Genomic DNA, 24,351 nt, shown 5'->3' with positions numbered 1-24,351 from the left:
GTACTCTAGTGATAATCTCTTGATGATAAAACAGTGATTTAATCAAAAGCAAGCAATAAGCCCAGAAAGTGAGATCACTGGAATTGGGGTCTCTTTGTCTACATTATGCAGTTCTCAAACCTGGTGACAGATTTCTTTTAATTACTCACAATGCCATGAACAGTTTGCAACAATATAATCTCTTCCACTATTCCACAATGTATACCCACTGCCTAAAGTAGATCTTAAGGTGGTGTCACACACAGCGACAACAACAACGACGTCGCTGCTACGTCACCATTTTCTGTGACGTTGCAGCGACGTCCCATCGCAGTCGCTGTGTGTGACATCCAGCAACGACCTGGCCCCTGCTGTGAGGTCGCCGCTCATTGCTGAATGTCCAGCTTCATTTTTTGGTCGTCGCTCTCCCGCTGTGACGCACACATCGCTGTGTGTGACAGCAAGAGAGCGACGAAATGAAGCGAGCAGGGAGCAGGAGCCGGCATCTGGCAGCTGCGGTAAGCTGTAACCAAGGTAAACATCGGGTAACCAAGGTGGTTACCCGATATTTACCTTCGTTACCAGCCTCCGCCGCTCTCACGCTGTCAGTGCCGGCTCCTGCTCTCTGCACATGTAGCTGCAGTACACATCGTGTAATTAACCCGATGTGTACTGTAGCTAGGAGAGCAAGGAGCCAGCGCTAAGCAGTGTGCGCGGCTCCCTGCTCTCTGCACTGTGACATGTAGCTGCAGTACACATCGGATTAATTAACCCGATGTGTACTGTAGCTAGGAGAGCAGGGAGCCAGCGCTCAGTGTGCGCGGCTCCCTGCTCTCTGCACATGTTGCAGCACTGTCGTTATGATCGCTGCTTCGGCTGCTGTGTTTGACAGCTAAGCAGCGATCATAACAGTGACTTACAAGGTCGCTGCTACGTCGCAGAAAATGGTGACGTAACAGCGATGTCGTTGTCGCTGTCGTTTAGTGTGATCCCAGCTTTAGTCCTGATGAGGCAGTTGTATTGTTGTGAAAATCCATTCAAGAATGGCTATGTGACCCATTGGAGAGTTCTCTTGTCTGAAATTATAATTAGCATTTCATGACCTGGATTATATGCTGTATATATTATACAGCCATACTGGCATAGATATTCTCAGTAAGTACACCAACCTCATCAGGTCTAAGGGGTACTTTGCACGTTGCGACATCGCTACTGCGATATCGTCGGGGTCAAATCGAAAGTGACGCACATCCGGCGTCGGTAACGACGTCGCAACGTGTAAAGCCTAGATGTGCCGATAAACGATCGCAAAAGCGTCGTAAATCGGTGATCTGTGTAGTGTCGGACATTTTCATAATGTCGCACCAATAGGAGATACAATGTTGTTTGTCGCTCCTGCGGCAGCACACATCGCTGTGTATTAAGCCGCAGGAGCAACAAACATCTCATTACCTGCCTCCACCGGCTATGCGGAAGGAAGGAAGGAGGTGGGCGGGATGTTTACGTCCCGCTCATCTCCGCCCCTCCGCTTCTATTGGCCGCCTGCCGTGTGACGTCGCTGTGACGGCGCACGACCCTCCCCCTTAGGAAGGAGGCGGGTCGCCGGCCAGATCGACGTCGCAGGGCAGGTAAGTGCGTGTGAAGCTGCCGTAGCGATAATGTTTGCTACGGCAGCTATCACAAGATATCGCATGTGCGTCGGGGTCGGGGACTATCGCGCTCGGCATCGCTAACGATGCTGCAGCGTGCAAAGTACCCCTAAGAAATGTATTTAGTAATGTATGCAGTATGTGTTGTAAAAAGAGGTGAAAGGTAAAATCCTCCTCATTATTATTCTTAGGTCATAAAATGTCTGATTTCCCAACACAAATAAAAATTGATGGCAAACTTTTTGACCAAATGTTAGTACCTTATCTACACATGGCTCCATTAGGTAAGTGTTGATGGCCCGAATATTAGGAGCACGACTGTAGATCCAAGCGAGTGCACTGCTCACCAGCTGTACTATATTTCTCTGCCGCAGGACATGGTGGTATGCTGTGCTGAAAGCATTTGTCACACCCTAAGAAAACAACACAACGAATATGATATCTTTTAAAGAAAAAAAACAAAAAACACAATTACTGCTTTAAAAGGAAATAATATCATATATGTTTGTGAAAATTACAGTGCTGGAAGAACAAACAGTCAAATGTTAGGAGAACATGGGGCGCGAATCATCAAGGTGTTTACACCAGTTTTCTGGCATTTTGCAACTTTTGCCATTTTTGCAACAGTCCCGGAAAGCTCTGCTAAAGTGGTTGGACCTGGAGTGGAACAAAGCCGGCCCATGTAAGTCATCAACATTTATGCCATTTTAGTTGTGTAAATTTCACCAGAAATGTACTTAGTAAGATTGTCTGGTGAAGGCGCATGGCAGTTGTAAGATGCAAATAATTCAACAAGAGGTGTGTGTCTCTTAAAAAAATAATTAGGCAAATATTAGAGGACTAGAACTCACATGCCACCTATTGGGGGTTAGGAAACCTATCAATAAGAGGGAACGTTTCTCTTCCTCTCTGAAGTGGATATTTTCATATTTAATTTCAGGGGGAGAACAGCGTGGGTAGGTGTAGGGTCAGAGACCCTGATTTCAGAGATGTATCAAGTAATGGGCTAAACTGAAGAAAGGAATGAAGGACCGCACTCCGTCCGCTTGGACCCGTGGAAGCCTGATTAGGCGAAACGGCCGTCGTCCGTTGCTTGGGAGCCAGCTCAAAGTGCGTCCCCGGCTTTTTAGCCTGCACGTTTAAATAAATCCTATTCCTGCACAGTGGACGGAGTGCGGTCCTTCATTCCTTTCTTCAGTTCTTCTATACTTGGACTTTGTTTCTCTGGACGAGCACCCCCACCCAGGATATGGTAATTTACAGCCCTCCATGAGCACACGTGCGTTACTGCAAGGTGATATGCGGTGGTGCTGGATCACATCTATTTTGTTATCAAGTAATGGGCTGTTTGCTGCAGTTTTGATAAAATCATTGTTTTATCTGCTGCAGATCTAGCAGTTCTCTGAATGCTGAGCTCTGTATAAACCCACTTACACCACTGATTGACAGATTTCTGAGTACACTTTGCATAGACAAAAAGCTGCCAACCAGTAATGGGGGTTATGCATAGCTCATGAATATGGAGGACTACATGGCAGTAGGTGTACTAGTCCTCTGGTGATAATTTCCTGTTAAATGAGGAGATTTCATTAAAATCCCTATCTATTTGATGCTATAATCTAGGCTACTTTCTAATATGCTTGTATTAAAAAGTCCCTACTGTTCCCTAACTACAAGAACAGCTATTCTATTTTCTTTTTCTATTTCCTGTCTGATGACGATTCGTTAGAGAATCCCAATGCATGCTGGGTTACTCAAACAAAGTGTCATCAGGGGCCAGAGTCTGTGGCAGTGACCGTAGTCTCCAGCCCTTCCTGAAGTGAAGCGTCATCATGGCGCTTGTTTCAGGGGCCGATCTGTTCGTCTGTGTCCCTCCCTGCTCTGTCCCAGCCGTCCCTGCCATGTGGCCATCAGAATTTCCAATGCTATCTTAAGGTTTGAGGAGGTGGATCTTATCAAACACATAATGGACATGTGCTCCTGCGATGACATTTTTTATTGATCAAATATAAGGTGGTCTTATATTCTCTGAAGTATAAACACCGAGTATCCACTTTATTGGAGACATTTGTCCTTTGATGAGTGGCTTTAAACAATTGGTAGTTGGAGCTAGACTTGCCAGGACCAGTCATGCAGCCTTGTGGGGTTTCTCATACAATAGTAGTGTATACTGAGAATGGGGTGATCGAGAAAAAACATCCAGTTATAGGGAATTATGTAGAAGTAAACAACTCATAGACAGAAGAGGTCAGAGGAGGATGTGAAGAATTATTCTGATGGACAAGTGGTGCACGGCCAAGCAAATTGAACTAAATAATATGCCGATGCTCCAAATAATCTGTTCTAATGCACTACTCATTGGATCTCATTATGGAAGGGAAATCCCAGCATTAGACCAGTTTAAATGCCTTTGTTTTCTAAATATAGAAAAACAAGACTGCACTGAACACCATGCACCATAAAGGTCAACATGGATCAATGAACTTGTTAGGGATCAAAGGTTCAGGCTGGTGTAGGTGGAGTAATGATGAAGTGAATTTTATTTTGGCATCCCTGAATCCTCTGATACCTATGGGTGGTGGTCGACTGAGTTCATTTCTTCATGGTAGTTATCTGTCTTATGGCACAAGAGTAGGACATTACACAATGCCACAAGGCTCCCATAGTCATGGATTAGTTCTAGGAATGTACCACCCCGCATTCGGCTGCAGCCGAGCCGCTCGGAACCGGGCTCGTTGGTGGGTGGCTTGAGCGCCTCCGGACCCGGGGTCACTTCGCTCTGTAAGGGTGCTGTCACTACTTAGGGGGGTGGTAGGTAGGTGTACGGCCGGAGCCGTGTTTGAGTTCGTGATGCTACCCACGGGATGTGGTGAAGGTGTAGACACCACCGCTGCAGTTACGGGGCACCCGGGGGAGATGGTGATGCAGCAAGATGTTAACCTCTCCGTGGGCAGGGATGATGGCCCCGGGACCCGTTGGGGAGAGTAGCTGGGCGGTGCAGGGTGGTGCGCGGCCGGATGGCACTGTTGTACTCACTGTTATTGACACACACAAGTCTCTGGTAAACAAAGTTGATGGTGGTTTGTGCCCGCAGCCGGCTGCGTGTGGTCCCCCACCCAGTTCTGTGGTCTTTGCCTTTCTCCTGCACCGTGTAGTGTATGTGTAGACTGCCTGCGCTTCAGCGATGGTAGTCCGCTCCCCGGCTTTGTATATGTCGGAGAAGCCCGTTTTCCCGCAGACTATGGCCCGTGGGATCTCTCTGCCTGTGCGGTGGCTTTCTATCCCCCTCGGTGGGCTGTTGTCTTCAGTCGGGACTTGGGTGGAAAAGGACCTATAGTCCAGACTGCAATCAGTGAATTAACTTAGTCCAGTGGATTCTAGACCTCGTTTCAGGGTCTGAGTACCCCCCTGTGTGCTCCGGTTTCCAGTCGGTTCCCCCGGTCGGTACCGGCAGGCCACTACCCTGTCCCGGTCCACCACGGTTCCACTGAGCTGTCTTCCCGGCTCCTGCAGGCTAGGCCACCATCTGCCTCCTAGCCAAGGTATGCGGGCTACGACCCTCCCACCTGTCAGTCTGACACAGGCCTGTCCTACAGGCCTGTCCTCCTCACTCCTCAACACTACAAACTGATCAGGCCGAACTGAACTGACTGTTTCCTGCCTCAGGACCTCTGAACTCCTCGGCGGGCGCGACCAACCACCTGGCCCCGCCCCCCTGGTGTGTCCATTAAGCTCTGCGGGAAGTGACTAGGGTTTATGGTTTGGCTGGTGTTATCTTGTGTGGGACTGGTGTTGTGCGGGGCGTTATCTGTGACTACCTGGCTAGTCCAGGGCGTCACAGGAACATGACAGCAATTTTTTTCCTCTTCCCTAGCTTACCCTTTCCCAGGATCTTAATCATGAATAATATCTCTGGGATGCTAGAATGGGCTGTTCTGAGCATATCTTTATGGCGGGAGTCAAACTTGTGTGTGACTCATACGACGATCGCACTGAATCGCCAGGCCTCGCCGTTGGCACTCCTGACGGGAGCATGTCAGCTGCATAGAAATACAAGAAGTTGACACGCTCCTGTCAGGAGAACTGCCAGTAAGTCCAGGCAATGCAATGCGATCCTCATGCGAGTCACTCCAGCCTATCTTGATGTATTTTGCGGCACATAGGCCAGTGTTCTTGCAGAACACATTCAGACCTAATAGAATCTGTGCTGTGATGTGATGAACTGCTGCGGTTCTGAAGACCAAAGGAAGTCGAATGCGCTAGTAGACGAGTGTCTCTAATAAGGTGTCCATTCAGTTTGACCTAGTTCTTTTGAATGTCACCACAGTCCTGGTCAATGGTTTGGCACTCTTGAAATTGAATGAAGTATTTCTCCCAGAAACTTATTGCAATTACACATGTTTAGTTATACACCTGTTCATTTCCTTTGGGTCTATTGGAACAATACAAACAAAAAAAAAAGAGATAAAAAGGCATATTTGACATAATTTCACACAAAACCCCAAAAATTGGCTAAACAAGATTGTTGGCACCTTTCCAAAATTATGGGTAAACAACTATATTTTAAGCATGTGATTCTCATTCATACTCTCATGTGGCAAATATTGTGTGGGCAATATGAAAATCACACCTGAAACCAGATATAAAAGTGATAAGTTGACTCAATCGTTGCATTGTGTGTCTGTGTGTGCCACACTAAGCATGGAGAACAGAAAGAGGAAAAAAGAAATGTCCGAGGACTTGAGAACCAAAATTGTTGAAAAATATCAACAATCTCAAGGTTACAAATCCATCTCCAGAGATCTTGATGTTCCTTTGTCCACGTTACGCAACATAATCAAGAAATTTACAACCCAAGGCACTGTAGCGAATCTCCCTGGACGTGGACGGCAAAGAAAAATTGATGAAAGGCTACAATACAGGATTGTCTGGATGGTGGATAATTATCTCAAATCAGGTTCAAACAAATTTAAGCTGTCCTGCAAGTTCAGGCTGCATTAGTGTAAGTACAAACTGTCCATCAACATTTGAATTAAATAAAACACTATGGCAAGAGACCCAGGAGGTCCCCACTGCTGACACAGGGACATAAATAAGCTAGACTGCTAATTGCCAAAATGTACTTGAGTAAACCAAAATCCTTCTGGGAAAGCACCTTATGGGCAGATGAGACCAAGAGAGGGTCTTTTTGGTAAAGTTCATCAATCTACTGTTACTGAAAACCGAATGAGGCCTACCAAAAAAAGAACAAAGTACCTACAGTCAAATATGGTGGAGGTTCAAAGATGTTTTCAGGTTGTTTTGCTGCCTTGGGCACTAGGTGCCTTTACTGTGTGCAAGGCATCATGAAATCTGAAGATTACCAAAGGATTTTGGGTCGTAATGCAGTGCCCAGTCTCAGAAAGCTGGGTTTGCACCTAGGTCATAAGTCTTCAGCAGAACAATGACCGCAATCATACTTCAAGAAGCACCCAGAAATGGATGTTAACAAAGCACTGGAGAGTTCTGAAGTGGCAGCAATGAGTCCGGATCAAAATTTCATAGAACACCTGTGGAGAGATCTTAAAATTGCTGTTGGGAGAAGGCACCTTCACATATGAGAAACCTGTTGCAGTTTGCAAAAGAAGAGTCCAAAATTCCAGTTGAGAGGTGTAAGAAGCTTGTTGATGGTTAAAGGAAGTGATTGATTGCAGTTATTTATTCCAAAGGGTGTGCAACCAAATATTAAGTTGAGGGTGCCAACAATTTTGTCTGGCCAATTTTGGGGGTTTGTGTGAAATTATGTCCAATTTGCCATTTTTGCTCTGTTTTTTTTTCTGTTGTTCCAATACGCACAAACGAACTAAACATGTGTATAACAAAATGTATAGTTGCAATATTTTTCTGGGATAAATACTTCATTTTCGGGAACAATTTAAACTTTCAGTGATAACTTTATATGACCAAATGTTAGAATAACCACAGCCTAAAGCCCGCTTTACAGGTTGCAATGTATCTTACAATGTATCGGCGGGGTCACGTCGTAAGTGACGCACATCCGGCATCGTAAGGTACATTGCAGTGTGTGACAGGTACGTGCGATTGCGATTGAACGGTAAAACGTTCATCGCACGCACATCGTTCATTTCTCTAGAATTGAACGTCAGATTCTTCATCGTACCCGTGGTAGCACACATCGCAGTGTGTGACACCCCGGGAACGATGAACAGATCTTACCTGCGTCCTGCGGCTCCAGCCGGAAATGCGGAAGGAAGGAGCTGGGCGGGATGTTTACGTCTCGCTCAGCTCCGCCCCTCCGCTTCTATTGGCCGGCTGCCACGTGACGTCACTGTGTTGCCGAACATCCCTCCCACTCCAGGAAGTGGACGTTCGCCGCCCACAGCGAGGTCGTATGGACGGGTAAGTACGTGTGACGGGGGTTAATCGTGTGTGTGGCACGTTCAACAAATTGAACGTGCCACACATACGATGGGGGCGTTGCATCGTTGAAATTGCAACGTGTAAAGCAGGCTTAACCTCTGAACAGATGCAGAGACTGATATTTTTGAAACCTACCTGATAAAAACTGATTTCATGGGTGAGAAATATATTTCTGTCTCTGAGTTCTCTCACAGTGTCAATACTGAGGGTCCCGAATACTCTCTGCTGCATGTCCATTAGTGGCAGTACAATGAGCGATCCCTTTCTCTCTTCTTCAGACTGCTCGTTATTCCAGAACTGAATATTACCATGATATTGAATACGGGGTACATGTTGGGGTATCCCACTGTCTACTGCTGCAAAGCTGAACAATAAATGTAGTAAATATTAAAAACTCATAAATATGTACTGTATACATTGGTAAAAAAACAAAAATTACAAACTTTCTAACTCATACAAAAATCTAGAGAACAAAACATAGGATATGAATGAATTAATGGATATAATAATAATTGGATCTGCTATGCAGCACAATAAAAACATTATGAACAGCTGTTTATAAAGGATTTTTTTATTCACAATTATATAAATATATATCATACATATAAATTACATAAATTGCAATCTATTCCAGGCGCAAATACGGCAGATTTCCTTCTAGTAAGGCATTTAATTACTTTCTTACCTGACCCCCTTCATGTCTCTGGTCAGTGTCTTGTTTAACAGATGTATGGCATCTTCAGAAGTACATGCCACATACCGGAGAACTTCATTCCACCTTTCACTGTCTGAACTTTGCTCTAAAATGGCGATATTAGCACTAATCTTCTTGTTATTCCCATGAACCTCAGCATCCTATATGTATACAGAGAATAAAGCTTTAGATGTTTGTTTGCGTTGTATACTTTATATACTTAGCGCATGTTGACACCATGTTGATCTAGACCTGCCTTATATAGGGCCTTAAATACAGCTTTGTACACTGGCTCGAATCTTCCACCACTGGTTTCAGCCACGGACTGAATGTGCTGCAGCCACTTTCTCCGAGAAGCTCCTCGTAGCTTCTCTGCCTGAGTCCGCCCCACACTCGTGGTTAGAAATTCTACCATGTTTTCAAATACGTCTTCTTCTTGACCCGGAAGCTGGCGGATCAAACCCTGGATGTACCTGATGAACTCAGCCACAGACAACCTTCTTGATCCACGCTGAGACTTTGAGGAACTTAGACTTTCCCTTCCTAAATGGAAAAATAGATATTTTTTCAGGGAAATATTTGTATTAGATCTTTCTAGGACATTACTCTATAACTTTAAGTTCATAGCTAATTGATTATCTGCGTTGAATTGATAACCTTGGAAACTTTACTCAAAAGATGAGCTTCTGCAGCTATGATTCTTAATTTATAATGTTCTGCATGCACTCGTTGTAGTGTAGCCATGTACATATATTTATTTCAAACATTTCAAATATTTTATAAAATATAATTTTGTTCCAGCCAGGGAATCACTAATTAATCTATTCTTAAAGGGGTTGTCTATTGTAGAGACACAAGGGTCAGGGGTGCTCTCGTCTGCTGGCCTGGCTGTCTTTAGAAAGACCACACGGACCGGGGCTCGTCCCAGTGAACATCCGTACTCCTTCCCCGTGGGCCAAACACTACTCAGACAACACAGGATGATGTTACCACACCTGTAAGGCTTTATTGGGTTCCCAACAAACAAAAGTATATAATACATTCCCAGCAAGGTCACGAGATGGTGCAAGTGACAGAGTGTCACCGTTTTGGTGACTGTCCAGGTATTATAACTGCCACAATTTCAGGGCATCCAGGGCCACTACCCCAGCCAGCAGCACCCTGCTTTTGGCGAGCATCCACTGAGAGGAGACAGCAGCAAGCTTAGGAAGCTGACCTAGCATAGCGAGGTATGTGGCCAGGTAACCGGATAGTCCCAACCTGGGTTCTCCAAATAAATATGTGGACTCAAGTGTTGGGTGGTGGAGCAGTTCTGTAATCCACCAGCTGCCACCATGGTCCCTAGGCTGAAGTTCTATAGAATTCTCTGTGATAGGAGCAGACACCTTTTTATATCCCTCAGCTCCCATTTCAGGGCATTGTATCCCACAGGATTAATAGAAGATAATCATGGAGGTTTCCTCATTTTTTGTTATTTCAATTGCCCTCCAGACGATGCAGACTAGTACACCGCAGGGGGCTAATGCAATCGAAAGCATACAAAAGGCACTGGACAGTCCCACATTAAAACAATGGTCCATGTCCCTTAGCTCACTGATCAAAGGAACAATATGTCTGGCATAATTAGGAATAGTTCATCACCACACAAGTGGCCAGATATTCCTTATTGACACATCTATGACTAAGGGTACCTTCACACTTAGCGATGCAGCAGCGATCCGACCAGCGATCTGACCTGGTCAGGATCGCTGCTGCATCGCTACATGGTCGCTGGTGAGCTGTCAAACAGGCAGATCTCACCAGCGACCAGTGAACAGCCCCCAGCCAGCAGCGACGTGCAAGCGACGCTGCGCTTGCACGGAGCCGCCGTCTGGAAGCTGCGGAGACTGGTAACTAAGGTAAACATCGGGTATGGTTACCCGATGTTTACATTAGTTACCAGTGTGAGCAGGGAGCAGGGAGCCGCGCACACTGAGCGCTGGCTCCTTGCTCTCCTAGCTACAGTACACATCGGGTTAATTAACCCGATGTGTAATGCAGCTACATGTGCAGAGAGCAGGGAGCCGCGCACACTGCTTAGCGCTGGCTCCTTGCTCTCCTAGCTGCTGTACACATCGGGTTAATTAACCCGATGTGTACAGCAGCTACATGTGCAGAGAGCCGGAGCCGGCAGCACAGGCAGCGTGAGAGCTGCGGAGGCTGGAAACTAAGGTAAATATCGGGTAACCACCTTGGTTACCCGATGTTTATCTTGGATACAGCTTACCTCAGCTGTCAGACGCCGGCTCCTGCTCCCTGCTCGCTTCATTTGTCGCTCTCTTGCTGTCACACACAGCGATCTGTGTGTCACAGCAGGAGAGCGGCTTTGAAGAAAACGAACCAGGGCTGTGTGTAACGAGCAGCGATCTCGCAGCAGGGGCCAGATCGCTGCTCAGTGTCACACACAGCGAGATCGCTAATGATGTCACTGCTGCGTCACAAAAAGCGTGACTCAGCAGCGATCTCGGCAGCGAGCTCGCTGTGTGTGAAGCACCCCTAAGATATTGATAACCTATCAATAGGACATGTCATGAATCTGAGATTGGTCAAGGTCCAACACCCACAACCTGACCAATCAGCTGTTATCAGATCCTAGGCCGTTAAAAGTAAACAATCTATAGAGCTACAGAACTACAGCTCATTTACCTGTGCTTGGAGTGGTAAAGTTTCACTGCATACACTGTGTACTCCTGGTAGTCTAGTTCTACTAATAGCTGATCAGCAGGGGTTCCAGTTGTGAGACTCTCATCTAAAGGCCCCGTCACACTAAGCAACATCGCTAGCAACATTGCTGCTAACGAACAACTTTTGTGACGTAGCAGCGATGTTGCTAGCGATGTTGCTGTGTGTGACATCCAGCAACAACCTGGCCCCTGCTGTGAGGTCGTTGGTTGTTGCTGAATGTCCTGGGCCATTTTTTAGTTGTTGCTCTCCCGCTGTGAAGCACAGATCGCTGTGTGTGACAGCAACAGAGCAACAACTGAATGTGCAGACAGCAGGAGCCGGCTTCTGCGGAGGCTGGTAACCACAGTAAACATCGGGTAACCAAGAAGCCCTGTCCTTGGTTACCCGATATTTACCTTCGTTACCAGCCTCCGCCGCTCTCACTGTCAGTGCCGGCACCTGCTCTTTGCACGTGTAGCAGAGTACACATCGGGTAATTAACCCGATGTGTACTGTAGCTAGGAGAGCAGGGAGCCAGTGCTAAGCAGTGTGCGCTGCTCCCTGCTCTCTGCATGTGTAGCTACAGCACACATCGGTTAATTAACCCGATATGTGCTGTAACTAGGAGAGCAGGGAGCCAGCACTAAGCGGTGTGCGCTGCTCCCTGCTCTGTGCACATGTAGCTGCAGCACACATCGGGTAATTAACCCGATGTGTGCTGTAACTAGGAGAGCAGGGAGCCAGCGCTAAGCGGTGTGCGCTGCTCCCTGCTCTCTGCACGTGTAGCTGCGTGCGCTGGTAACCAAGGTAAATATCGGGTTGGTTACCCGATATTTACCTTAGTTACCAAGCGCAGCATCTTCCATGCGGCGCTGGGGGTTGGTCACTGGTTGCTGGTGAGCTCACCAGAAACTTGTGTAGCGACGCTCCAGCGATCCCTGCCAGGTCAGGTTGCTGGTGGGATCGCTGGAGCGTCGCAGTGTGACATCTCACCAGCAACCTCCTAGCAACTTACTAGCGATCCCTATCGTTGTTGGGATCGCTGGTAAGTTGTTTAGTGTGACTGGACCTTAAGGGTACCGTCACACTAAACAACTTACCAGCGATCCCAACAACGATACAACCTGATAGGGATCGCTGGTAAGTTGCTAGGAGGTCGCTGGTGAGATGTCACACAGTCAGACCTAAGCGACGCTACAGCAATCCCACCAGCAGCCTCACCTGGCAGGGATCGCTAAAGCGTTTCTACACGGGTTGCTGGTGAGCTGTCAAACAGGCAGATCTCACCAGTAACCAGTGACCAGCCCCCAGCCAGCAGCACGCGTGGAAGCGATGCGGCGCCTGGTAACTAAGGTAAATATCGGGTAACCAACCCGATATTTACCTTGGTTACCAGCGCACACCGCTTAGCGCTGGCTCCCTGCACTTCTAGCCAGAGTACACATCGGGTTAATTACCCGATGTGTAGACTGGCTATGTGTGCAGGGAGCAGGAGCCGGCACTGGCAGCGTGAGAGAGGGGACGCTGGTAACGAAGGTAAATATCGGGTAACCAAGGAAAGGGCTTCTTGGTTACCCGATGTTTACCGTAGTTACCAGCGTCCGCAGAAGCCGGCTCCTGTTCTCTGGACATTTAGTTGTTGCTCTGTCGCTGTCACACACAGCGATGTGCGCTTCACAGAGGGAGAGCAATAACTAAAAAACGGTCCAGGACATTCAGCGACAACCAGCGACCTCACAGCAGGGGCCAGGTTGTTGATGGATGTTACACACAGCAACATCTCTAGCAAGGTCGCTGCTACGTCACAAAAGTTGTGCCTCAGCAGCGATGTTGCTAGCGATGTTGCTTAGTGTGACGGTACCTTAAAGGCTGCTTTACACACCATAATATCGCTAGCGATCTCGTTAGCGATGTGACACACCCAGATTGTTGTTACGATTTGCCGAGATTGCTCATAGGTCGTTTTGTAGCGGTCACACATACACATCTCCCAAACGACGCTACATCATTCAGCGATATATTGTTTGACCAAGGCGGTCGTGTGGATGTTGTTCGTCATTGTCAGGGTGTCAAACATAGCAATATGTCTGCTGCTTTCCAAACGACGAACAATATTTTGAAACTGAACGACGTGTCAACAATCAACGATTTTCACCCTATTTGCGATCGTTCGGAGTCGCACGTAGGTGTCACACGCAATGACGTCGCTAAATATGACGGAAGTGCGTCATGAAAACCGTGACCCCAACGATATATCGTCAGATAAATCGTAGCATGTAAAGCGGCCTTAACTGATATTGATAGCATATTTTAAGGATAGGTCATCAATATCTTTAATCATGGACAACCCCTTTAAAGAATCAAGCCTATTCCAGCTAGACAGTGCTCAACTTGTCTATGATCACTTCAGATTATATAAAATCTGCTCAGAAACACTGTGGTTCCTGTCTTTTTATGAAGGTGTCTGTTGCTATTTTGGATTTCATGAGGATGCTTTCTTGACTTTGCCTTTAGAACGCTGCGTGCCCTCATCTGAATCTGTTTTATCATGTTCTATGAACTTTGCCAACTTTGAATTTGTAGTTTTACAAATCCGGTCCCTTGCTTCGGAAATATGATTTTAAAAGTTGTGGGCAGTTGCCACTGGAGCCTATCCCACTGACGTAACCTGGGGTATTTGCTGGTCCAGTGCAAAATTACTTAGACTCTGGTTTAAACTAGGTAAATGAATTGGTAACACGGTAGCTCAATGCTCTTGTCCAAAAAGCTGACAACAAATCACAGAGATTTTCTATGAGTTTAAAATTGACAAAACTCATTGTCACTTGAGAAATAGTACTTTCATCTATTTCATTTCACTATTATGAAACTCATGTAGTAAATTCTGGCATAAAAATTATTCACCTCTAGTTATCACCTCCGCTTCGATCCCTTCTTTATATTTGGCTAAGACTCCTTCTACCTCCTCCAGCTCTAGAAATCCTGAACCTTCGTTGTCCCACTTCTCAAAGAGGGCCTGCAGTACTAGCTTCTGTCTTGCAAGAAGAGCCTCATGCCGCACCTTTAGGATGGAGAGTAATTAAATAGAATACTATAGTTAAATGTTCGCCTGTAGAAAACAAAAGACACTATGTACAGTGCTGGACAAAAGTATTGGCACCCCTGCAATTCTGTCAGATAATACTCAGTTTCTTCTTGAAAATGATTGTAATCACAAAAAAATTGTCAAAAATCCAAATTGAATATAATTCCACACCAAACATAAAAAAGGGGGTGGGCAAAAGTATTGGCACTGTTTGAAAAATCATTCGATGCTTCTCTAATTTGTGTAATTAACAGCACCTGTAACTTACCTGTGGCACCTAACAGGTGTTGGCAATAACTAAATCACACTTGCAGCCAGTTGACATGGATTAAAGTTGACTCAACCTCTGTCCTGTGTCCTTGTGTGTACCACATTGAGCATGGAGAAAAGAAAGAAGACCAAAGAACTGTCTGAGGACTTGAGACTCCAAATTGTGAGGAAGCATGAGCAATCTCAAGGCTACAAGTCCATCTCTAAAGACCTGAAAGTTCCTGTATCTACGGTGCGCAGTGTCATCAAGAAGTTTAAAGCCCATGGCACTGTGGCTAACCTCCCTAGATGTGGAAGGAAAAGAAAAATTGACGAGAGATTTCAACGCAAGATTGTGCGGATGGTGGATAAAGAACCTCGACTAACATCCAAACAAGTTAAAGCTGCCCTGCAGTCCGAGGGTACAACAGTGTCAACCCGTACTATCCGTCGGCGTCTGAATGAAAAGGGACTGTATGGTAGGATACCCAGGAAGACCCCACTTCTTACCCCAATACATAAAAAAGCCAGGCTGGAGTTTGCCAAAACTTACCTGAGAAAGCCTAAAATGTTTTGGAAGAATGTTCTCTGGTCAGATGAGACAAAAGTAGAGCTTTTTGGGAAAAGCCATCAACATAGAGTTTACAGGAAAAAAAAAGTGGCATTCAAAGAAAAGAACACGGTCCCTACAGTCAAACATGGTGGAGGTGCCCTGATGTTTTGGGGTTGCTTTGCTGCTTCTGGCACTGGACTGCTTGACCGTGTGCATGGCATTATGAAGTCTGAAGACTACCAACAAATTTTGCAGCATAATGTAGGGCCCAGTGTAAGAAAGCTGGGTCTCCCTGAGAGGTCATGGGTCTTCCAGCAGGACAATGACCCAAAACACACTTCAAGAAGCACTAGAAAATGGTTTGAAAGAAAGGACTGGAGACTACTAAAGTGGACAGCAATGAGTCGAGACCTGAACCCCATAGAACACCTGTGGAGAGATCTCACAATGGCAGTTTGGAGAAGGCCCCCTTCAAATCTCAGGGACCTGGAGCAGTTTGCCAAAGAAGAATGGTCTAAAATTCCTGCAGAGCATTGTAAGGAACTCATTGATGGTTACCGGAAGCAGTTGTTCGCAGTGATTTTGGCTAAAGGTTGTGCAACCAAGTATTAGGCTAAGGGTGCCAATACTTTTGTCTGGCCCATTTTGGAGTTTTGTGTGAAATGATCAATGATTTGATTTTTGTTTCATTCTCTTTTGTGTTTTTTCATTGCAAGCAAAATAAATGAAGATAATAATACCAAAGAATTCGTGATTGCAATCATTTTCAAGAAGAAACTGAGTATTCTCTGACAGAATTGCAGGGGTGCCAATTCTTTTGGCCAGCACTGTAACATGCAGTATTTTCACTTAAACCTAAGAAGTATTTATAATTGTAAAATCGCTATAAATGAAGGTTATCTTCATCTATTTGTAAATATTACATTATGATCAGGTTAAAAAATATTCCTCGATGTGTGTCTACTAGATTCTTCTTTCCAGAAAGATATAAAAAAATAGTGCTTTCATGCAGTTCACCCCATTCTATGGGTACATATAGTCTCTCCTAGTCCTTAGACAAGTCATGTTCCCATGCACAGATCCAGCGTTACTATGCAAAGGGAACAATAAGCTTCCAATCTAAGACAGGGAAAAATCTTTATTGTTGTTTCCTTAAAATATGTTGCAAATTTTTTTCCAAAAGAAAGACAACCATCTACAGAGAAATGTTTTGGAGTTCTGCTCTTCATCGGTGCAAAACAGGATGGTCCTACCATTACACGACTTGTCAAAATATTATGACCCAGTATTGGCAAAATTTGATCAAGGACCCAACCCGACTGCTGGCGAGAGAAGCAATAACAAAGTGAAATAAGAGAAAATAGTGCTTAGGGATTTAATAAAGCAGATATTCATTTTTTCCACAGCGCTATTTTCACTTGAAAATCACTGCTCATTTCAGCAATCGTATGTTTATAGGGAACCTGTCACCATGTTTTCTTAATATGAACTAAGGACAACCCTTTTTATCACCTCATTAACAGTAGTCTAGCGGCCTCTTTCTAAGCCCCCATGTCTGATGGGCATTGCTGGTCTTTCTCAGAGTATCTTCTCCTTGTAATCGGTGTACTTCTGCCTTGCTTCGTGTAGATGACGTGTCCTAAGTCATCCACACAGTTCCCACAATCTCGTTACTGAGCAGGCATACTTTGCTCTGCAAAGTACTGTAATGCTCATGTAAACAGGGGCCAGAAATGCAACACGTGAGTATCTATCAGCCATATTCTCCTTCTCCTCTCGCTTCCTAAGGCTTAAAGTGGACAAATCTGAAGTAATCTTCTTTCCTCCATCTCACGTATTCCCCCTACCTGATCTATCTATCATGGTAAATGGCATCACGCTCTCGTCTGTACTGGAAATCCATTGCCACAGAGTAACCTTTGAGTCTGCCCTGTCCTTCAAAATGCCCGTCCAATCTCTCGCCACTTCCTGTCACCTCAAGCTCAAAAATATTTCCAGAATCCGTCCTTTTCTTGACCCTCAATCTACTAAAATGCTCATACATGCTCTCATCATCTCCCGCTTTAACTAGTGGAACATCCTCTTCTGTGGCCTCCCTGCTAATATTCTCGCCCCTCCTAAATCTGTCCATAACTCTGCTGCCCGACTAATCTACCTCTCACCTCACTACTCCCTTGCTTCTCCCCTCTGCAAATCCCTCTATTGTCTCCTAATTCCCCAACAAATTCAGTTCAAACTACTAACCCTCACCTACAAAGCCATCTTTAACCTGTCCCCTTCATGTATCTCCGAACTAATCCCCCAATATCTTCCCTCAGGTAATCTCCTTCCCAGACCTCCACTTTTCCTTTACACTCATCCAATCACCCGCAAGACTTCTTCCAAATATCCCCTATCCTCTGGAATTCTGTATTCCAACATGTCCAATTATCCACCAAGTTTGGATGATTCAGATGAAACTTGAAAATTCATGGTAATGGCCCAGCTCACATGAACGCTGCACTGGAGCAAATGTTCGTTCTCTGGTAATCGGTGTCCAATCTTCAGTGCTTAACCACAATGCTCGGTGTTCTGGCTCAGGTGCTTTACCATGTAGTCTGATCGTCCTCTAGTGACAGTGTTCGGTCTTCGGGTTTCTCTGGTGATGGAATGGCTCAGGTCTTTGGTGGACTCAGTACACTTCCAGATGCTTCCACTACAGACAACACAGATCTGCTCTGCTGTGTACACGTCCACTCCCCTTGTAGTCATGGTGCCAACTCCACCTCTTTGCTGCCACCTTTTATATTTTGTAACTGCGCCACAGTAGTCACCTGACCCAGCGTTCCTATCCAAATCTTCCCTGGATGAATCACACTCCCTGTAATTAAGTTCCTGTCAGTTCTGGTTCACTGGTAGATGACCATGTTAGTCTACGGCTTCAGGAAAGCATTGAAGATGGGCGTCATCTTTCGGCCACACCCTTACACTTGCGCCAGCTTTACTTCATTGATGCTTTATTGTCTGAATGCGCATTACAGTATTTTGTTCTGCCCTCAGCAGTGCAGAGCAAAGTATGCCTGTGCAGAAACAAGATTGTTGGAGCTGTCTTTTTCACATAGGTCTTGTCGTCCGCATGATGCAATACAGAAGGACGGCGATTATGGTGATAGACGAGGCTTCGAGCAAAACCTTCAATGGCCATCGAATCAGACCGCATCTTATGAGGGGAGTATAAAAGTTATGTTTTGGGACATACAGACATGATTAGGGGCTTATATACAAGTTGTTAGACTTCTGTAAAAGAGGTGGTAAAGGTGGTAGCCTTAGTTTATATTGGGATATGCTGGTGACAGGTTCCATTTATGAAAGGTCTTGACCAATTGACCAAAAAGTCAATACAATAAATGTAGACAATCCAGTATATTTTTTACTACAGAACATGTGATTTAAACAAAAAAAGTATCGTACTTTAGTCAACAATGTAATTCTTTCCTCTTCCGTCTCAACGTATTCCTTCTGTATAAAAGATGTGAGCTCCTCCACAGCTGCCAACGGAGCAGCTTCCCCCACAAACGTCTCCATCAGCTGAACAAACTGGGGCAAGTTAAGGGCGCTGTCATTAAAAGCACTTGGGATACGTGATGGACCACGGCTATTAATATCTGACATGATGGTTCGTAAATCTGAAAATGAAACAAATTTTCCTGTTGTTAAAAACATAGTAATGACCTTCACAACTGTTGTATTAAAAATAAATATTTTTTTAAATATTTTCGAAAACTTTGATACACAATTATACACTAGCTTGTGCCAATTTACGTCCAAAACCGGAAGTAAATGAAATATTTTTTTTCTATATTTTGTTAATTACTTAAAGTGTTCAACACCAGTTAATATTTTTGAGTCTCGACAGCAAACTTCAAAAGAAGCCACAAATATGGAGAGTTTACAGCTTTGTCCAGAGCCAGATTGCACATAAAAAGGTTCATTTTATAGGCTGTGTAATCTTTATGTTGTGAGGCCCTGTATTTCCTAGAAACCATTTTCTTGTAAGAAGGACAGATTATATTTGTACGGGCTGCCAGAAGGGTCCTTTGATCTTGCTAATAATGAAACACTAGACTATCAGTGAATGACCACTTCAAAGTAAATGTCGTAGATTGCACACACTAATTTCACATGGCGTAGAGCGTAAAGGAGCAATTTTTATTTTTATAAATATCTCTTGTTTTTATCAAGAAAATCCACCTGCACAGCTGTGGATGATAAGTGTAACAATGTAATATCAAAAAGTGGGATGTCACAGCAATTTTTCAGAGGGTAATTTATAACCTGGATCAATTCATAAAATATCAAAGGGAGCAGAAGCTTTTTATAATATTGAGTCAAACTGAAGCACTTTGATGGACCACCGCTAGTTACTTCACTAATGGACCACTGCCCTGCTCATCCCAATTGTGTCATTGCCCCTGGTTCATTGAGAAGGCAGTGACGTCTCTGGATGATTCTGGTTCATTGGGAGGGCAGTGAATTATCGGGATGGCTGTTAAGGGAAAATTAAAATTGGGAACCAAAAGAAGAGATTGTCCAAACGTCAGGCACCAAGTATGTTGACATATACTGTATTTGTCATGTACACTGTAGATCAAAATTCGAGAACAATGTATGATCACTTGATTTTTTCCGAAATAATGTAATTTTGAAGGTTTTTTTCTAAGGGGTACACCATGCCACTAAAACAGTGTTTTACAAAAGATGCAGAGTTTATCACCATAAACCCTTTATTTTACCCAAAACATGATGACAATATTTAGAGAACAACAATGACTGTAGCACAGAGAAAGATTATTAAAAAAATTCTGAAGGTAACAACAGTCACCAATCAGTAGGATGTGTACAGTCCTTTGCATTGAATGACTTCAGCACATCTGCGACCACAGGACATTGCTAGACTCTCACACTGCTCTAGTGTGATTTTGGTCCACTCTTCTTCCAGTCTTTTCCATAGTTCTCTGACTGTTCTGGGTTTTTTGGCCATAACTTTGTCACCAATGATTTTCCAGAGGTTTTCTATTGGGTTTAGATCATGATTATGGGTCATTTCATTGTTTCAATGTTTTCTGTTTCAAGAAACTGTTTTACCCGTTTTGCTGTGTGACAGGGAGCATTGTCCTGCATTAAAATTGCTGGCTGATTGCGTGATGAATACAAGTAAGGAATCATGTGTTGTTGAAAAAGGGGTCTGATGCACACTTGCATTCACTCTGCCATGTAGCTGTATGAGAGGTCCAACTCCTGCTGCAGAAAACAGTTCCCAAACCATGACACTTCCTCCACAGCCTTTCACTACTTCTTAATATACTTTGGGTCAAGTCTTTCCCCAGTTTGTTTACGAACATAATGTTTCCCATCAGACCCAAATAAATTAAACTTTCTTTTCATCACTAAAATGAACCCTTGAACACTTCTCCTCTGTCCACACAACATGCTCCTCACCAAAGGTGAGTGTAGCCTTTTGATTCTTTCTGCTATTGAGAAGTTTGGTCACCGCAGAGTTGGCTTACAGTCCAAATGCTCTTAAACGTCGTGACACTGTATGACAAGACGGATCCTTACCCTGTTCAGTGCTGAACTGGCGAGCAATTCCAGCTGCAGTGTTGAAACGATTATCTATGGAGATTCTCCGCATTATCCTGTCCTCTCTTGCATTTTTCTTTCTAGGGAGACCAGCCTTCTTGGGGGACTTGAAAAAGTTTGTGATGTTATAAAGATGCAATATTCTTGACATCACAGACTGGGAACAACCAACTTCTCTTGCTATTGCTAATAGGGTTACCCCTTTGACCTTCATCTGGCGCTACCTGCTGCCTGAGGGTTTCAGTCACTTTGGAACGGCACACCATTTTTGTAAAGTCAGTACAAACTGAAAAATTAGGCTGCCAGTTACATATGGTTTGTCAGATAATTAAGGAAATTAGCACCAGGTGCCAGATTAACACCAATAACTTGCAGGTCTCTGAAAGTGTTCTCTAATTTTGATTTGTGTTCTTTTACATTTATCTATTTATCTCATTTACATTTTTATTATTTGCTTTACAATAAATACAATTTATGAAATAAGCTTAAAATACTGCGAGTTTACTCATGTTAGGATATAATCACATAGAATGACACAATGACCTTAACATTTAGGAAATTGTGAGTTGTTCTCTAATTCTGATCTCCAGTGTAAGATCATTCCTTTTAATTTATCTTTCAGGTTCCTTTTAATTTTATTTGTCAAATAATACATATTATCAAATACTGTTTTTTAATTCATTTTTTGGTATGATTTTGACTGCAGCCTTTTGACTTAAAGGGGTTGGTCAATATCTGTAATGCCCTTTATAAATATCCATCTTTGAGCATCTATATTGAATCATCCTCAGGGGGCATTGATATTAGCAGGATGAGGGATACCAGCACCACCCCCTTCTGTCACTCACCCTGCTTCTATCACCGCCCCCTGATAATGTATGATATCACAGTAAGAGGCAGGACTTTGGCAGTAACCAAAGATGTGGGCCGTAGTTACAAATGTAGTGTGGCGGCGGCTCCTGAAGCTGCAGCCACTTCTCCATTATCCCATGAAACATGACGTCATCATGGGTTATCAGTGACAAACTTGTGGTAGGTGACTACAGTGCTGCCCTGCCCCTCTCCCCCCACTATCGATAACGTTCTTGTTCGGTGTAGATGATAAGGGTTGCAGAGAAGTGACTGTAGGGCCATGTTCCTGTGACTTTTCATTTAAGATGCCCCTCAAACAAAACATCACATGAAATAAAGGGAATAAATGACAGATATAGGGATTAACTGTGTAGGGAAAATGGAAAGAAATGTTATAATTAAGCAAATGACAAAAGTGTGTATGGCTTAAAGATAGATATTTATAAAGTTTACTGTAGGTATCAGACAGCCCCTTTAAGAATGTTAAGTTTGAAGCAAATGTCATGAGTTTCTGACTTGCCGTAAGCTCCAGTCTTTCATGGAGAGCACCGGAGGTCACAAATCAATACAAGTCTATGAGAGCCTTGAGTGCTTTGGACAAAACTTCTAATTTCTGGCCAGTCAGAAGTTACAGGGACAAGACAACGCTGTGGGATCACAGTGGCGCCAAAGTATCATAAAAATGCCAGAGGGATAGTGTAAGGGTGGCTTTACACACTACGATTTCGGTTCCGATATCGCTAGCATGAGACCCGCCCCCATCGTTTTTGCAAGAGGGGCATATCGCTGCCCGTCGCGCACAAAATCGCGCACCCCCGTCACACGTACTGACCTGCCCTGCGACGTCGCTGTAACCGGCGTAGAAAGGAGGCGGTCCGTTCGGTGTCACAGCGACGTCACTAAGCGGCCGCCCAATGAAAGCGGAGGGGCGGAGATGAGCGGAACAAACATCCCGCCCATCTTCTTCCTTCCGCATTATGGCCGGCGGCAGGTAAGGAGAGATTCCTCGTTCCTGCGGTGTCACACGTAGCGATGTGTGCTGCCGCAGGGACGAGGAACAACTTCGCCCCAGCGACAGCAGCGATAATTGGGAGTGGACCCCCATGTCAATGAGGAGCGATTTTGGACGTTTTTGCAACGATCCAAAAATCGCTCCTAGAAGTCACACACAACGATATCGCTATAGCGGCCGGATGTGTGTCACAAATTCCGTGACCCCAACGAGATCGCTGTCGCGAAATCGTAGCGTGTAAAGCCACCTTAAGACAATGTGCAGGGGACTTACATTTAAAGCACCACTTTAGCACTGAAAAAAAAAACACTGGACCGATGCTGTAAAGTTGTTTTATGTAGATATTTTAGCAGTTCCAATTTAAAACCCTACAAAATATGATGTTAACATACCGCACTACAGCTAAAGGAGATTGGCTTTTATTACCTGTGAACTTGGAGGCAGCGTCACGACATTCTTCTTCACTTCTTTCTCCATATGAGCTATACCTGATAGCCAGATCTGAGGTCAGCAAATCTCCTACACAGATACAGAGTGATAATTGTGGGTACAAGGGATCTATAGATCAGTAATTACACAAGATGTTCATATGAACTAACTGAGATGAGTGATTAATCATACGTTATACAATTTCTATTAGAAAACATACTTGCTAACGTTATCCCTATCTGTTCCAATAATATATTAAAGTGGCTGCTTGGTAATATTTACTTATCGTACATAGCTGCTAATCCTATAGACAAGTATCAGAGCTGTTTTAGGTGGATATTGGTGTTTTATACCTAAAATCACCATTCAGGTTAGATCATATGTCTGATATAAGAAAGAAAGTTGCTTTCCCCAATTAATTACTTTTTAGCGAAATTTCAATAATTCCAAGAAATGAGACAATTGCTATAAATTTATTCCTTTTTTTGCTTTCATGATTTTAGAAATCTAAGAAATACATGTTATACTTTTACTTTTCTGAAAGCCATGCCTCAGTCTTTTTAAACTGTATAACTATATACATTTACCGTTATCTCACTTTTTTTTTTTACTCGTACTTATTTATAATCAAATTTGAAGTGGAAAGTGTAATGGATTGCGATTTAGGTAAAGGTATACCAACTTACATTATATGGTAAAAGAACACTTCCTCGTCATACACTTTGAATGACAAAGGGAATTTGTTAACAGATTTTTGCCTCTTCATCTGAGAGCATAATAATATAGGGAAAGAGGTCCTTACTCCAGTGATGTATCACTTAGTTTCTTGAGTGCAGCAGATGTGACACAGAGTGTCTACATGTAGTTGTCACGCTCCCCGGGTCCCCTGCTCTGCTCCCCGGCTCACCTGCCACGCTCCCCGGCACCCCTGCCTCGCTCCCCGGTTCTTCGGTCCGGTCTCCGCCGCTCCCCGCTCTCCAGCCTCCATTGCCTGCGCTTCCCAGGCGTCCTGGTCCCCGCTCCCGGCGCCCGTCGGCTTCTCAGCCCCAGCCCGGCTCTGCTGCTTCCTCCTCACCGCTTCCTGCTCTGGCTTCTGGCACCCGGGCC

General features: G+C 44.5%; 1 protein-coding gene across 1 annotated transcript in view; it reads right to left on the bottom strand.

Moving 5' to 3' along the window:
* The window catches only part of EFCAB5 (EF-hand calcium binding domain 5), a 71,251-nt gene that overhangs the window by 10,070 nt on the left and 36,830 nt on the right, over positions 1-24,351 (bottom strand). Inside the window, exons 10-16 of the mRNA XM_075333174.1 lie at positions 23,242-23,334; positions 18,783-18,997; positions 14,350-14,506; positions 8,999-9,285; positions 8,734-8,903; positions 8,184-8,412; positions 1,889-2,041 (exon numbers count right to left, since the gene is read on the bottom strand). Of these exons, the coding sequence (XP_075189289.1) occupies positions 1,889-2,041; positions 8,184-8,412; positions 8,734-8,903; positions 8,999-9,285; positions 14,350-14,506; positions 18,783-18,997; positions 23,242-23,334 (1,304 nt within the window). The remainder of the gene's footprint in view (positions 1-1,888; positions 2,042-8,183; positions 8,413-8,733; positions 8,904-8,998; positions 9,286-14,349; positions 14,507-18,782; positions 18,998-23,241; positions 23,335-24,351) is intronic.

Source organism: Anomaloglossus baeobatrachus, chromosome 2, assembly GCF_048569485.1.
Source record: "Anomaloglossus baeobatrachus isolate aAnoBae1 chromosome 2, aAnoBae1.hap1, whole genome shotgun sequence".
In the NCBI taxonomy this organism is placed as follows: Eukaryota; Metazoa; Chordata; class Amphibia; order Anura; family Aromobatidae; genus Anomaloglossus; species Anomaloglossus baeobatrachus.
This window is presented reverse-complemented; position numbering and strand designations above follow the sequence as displayed.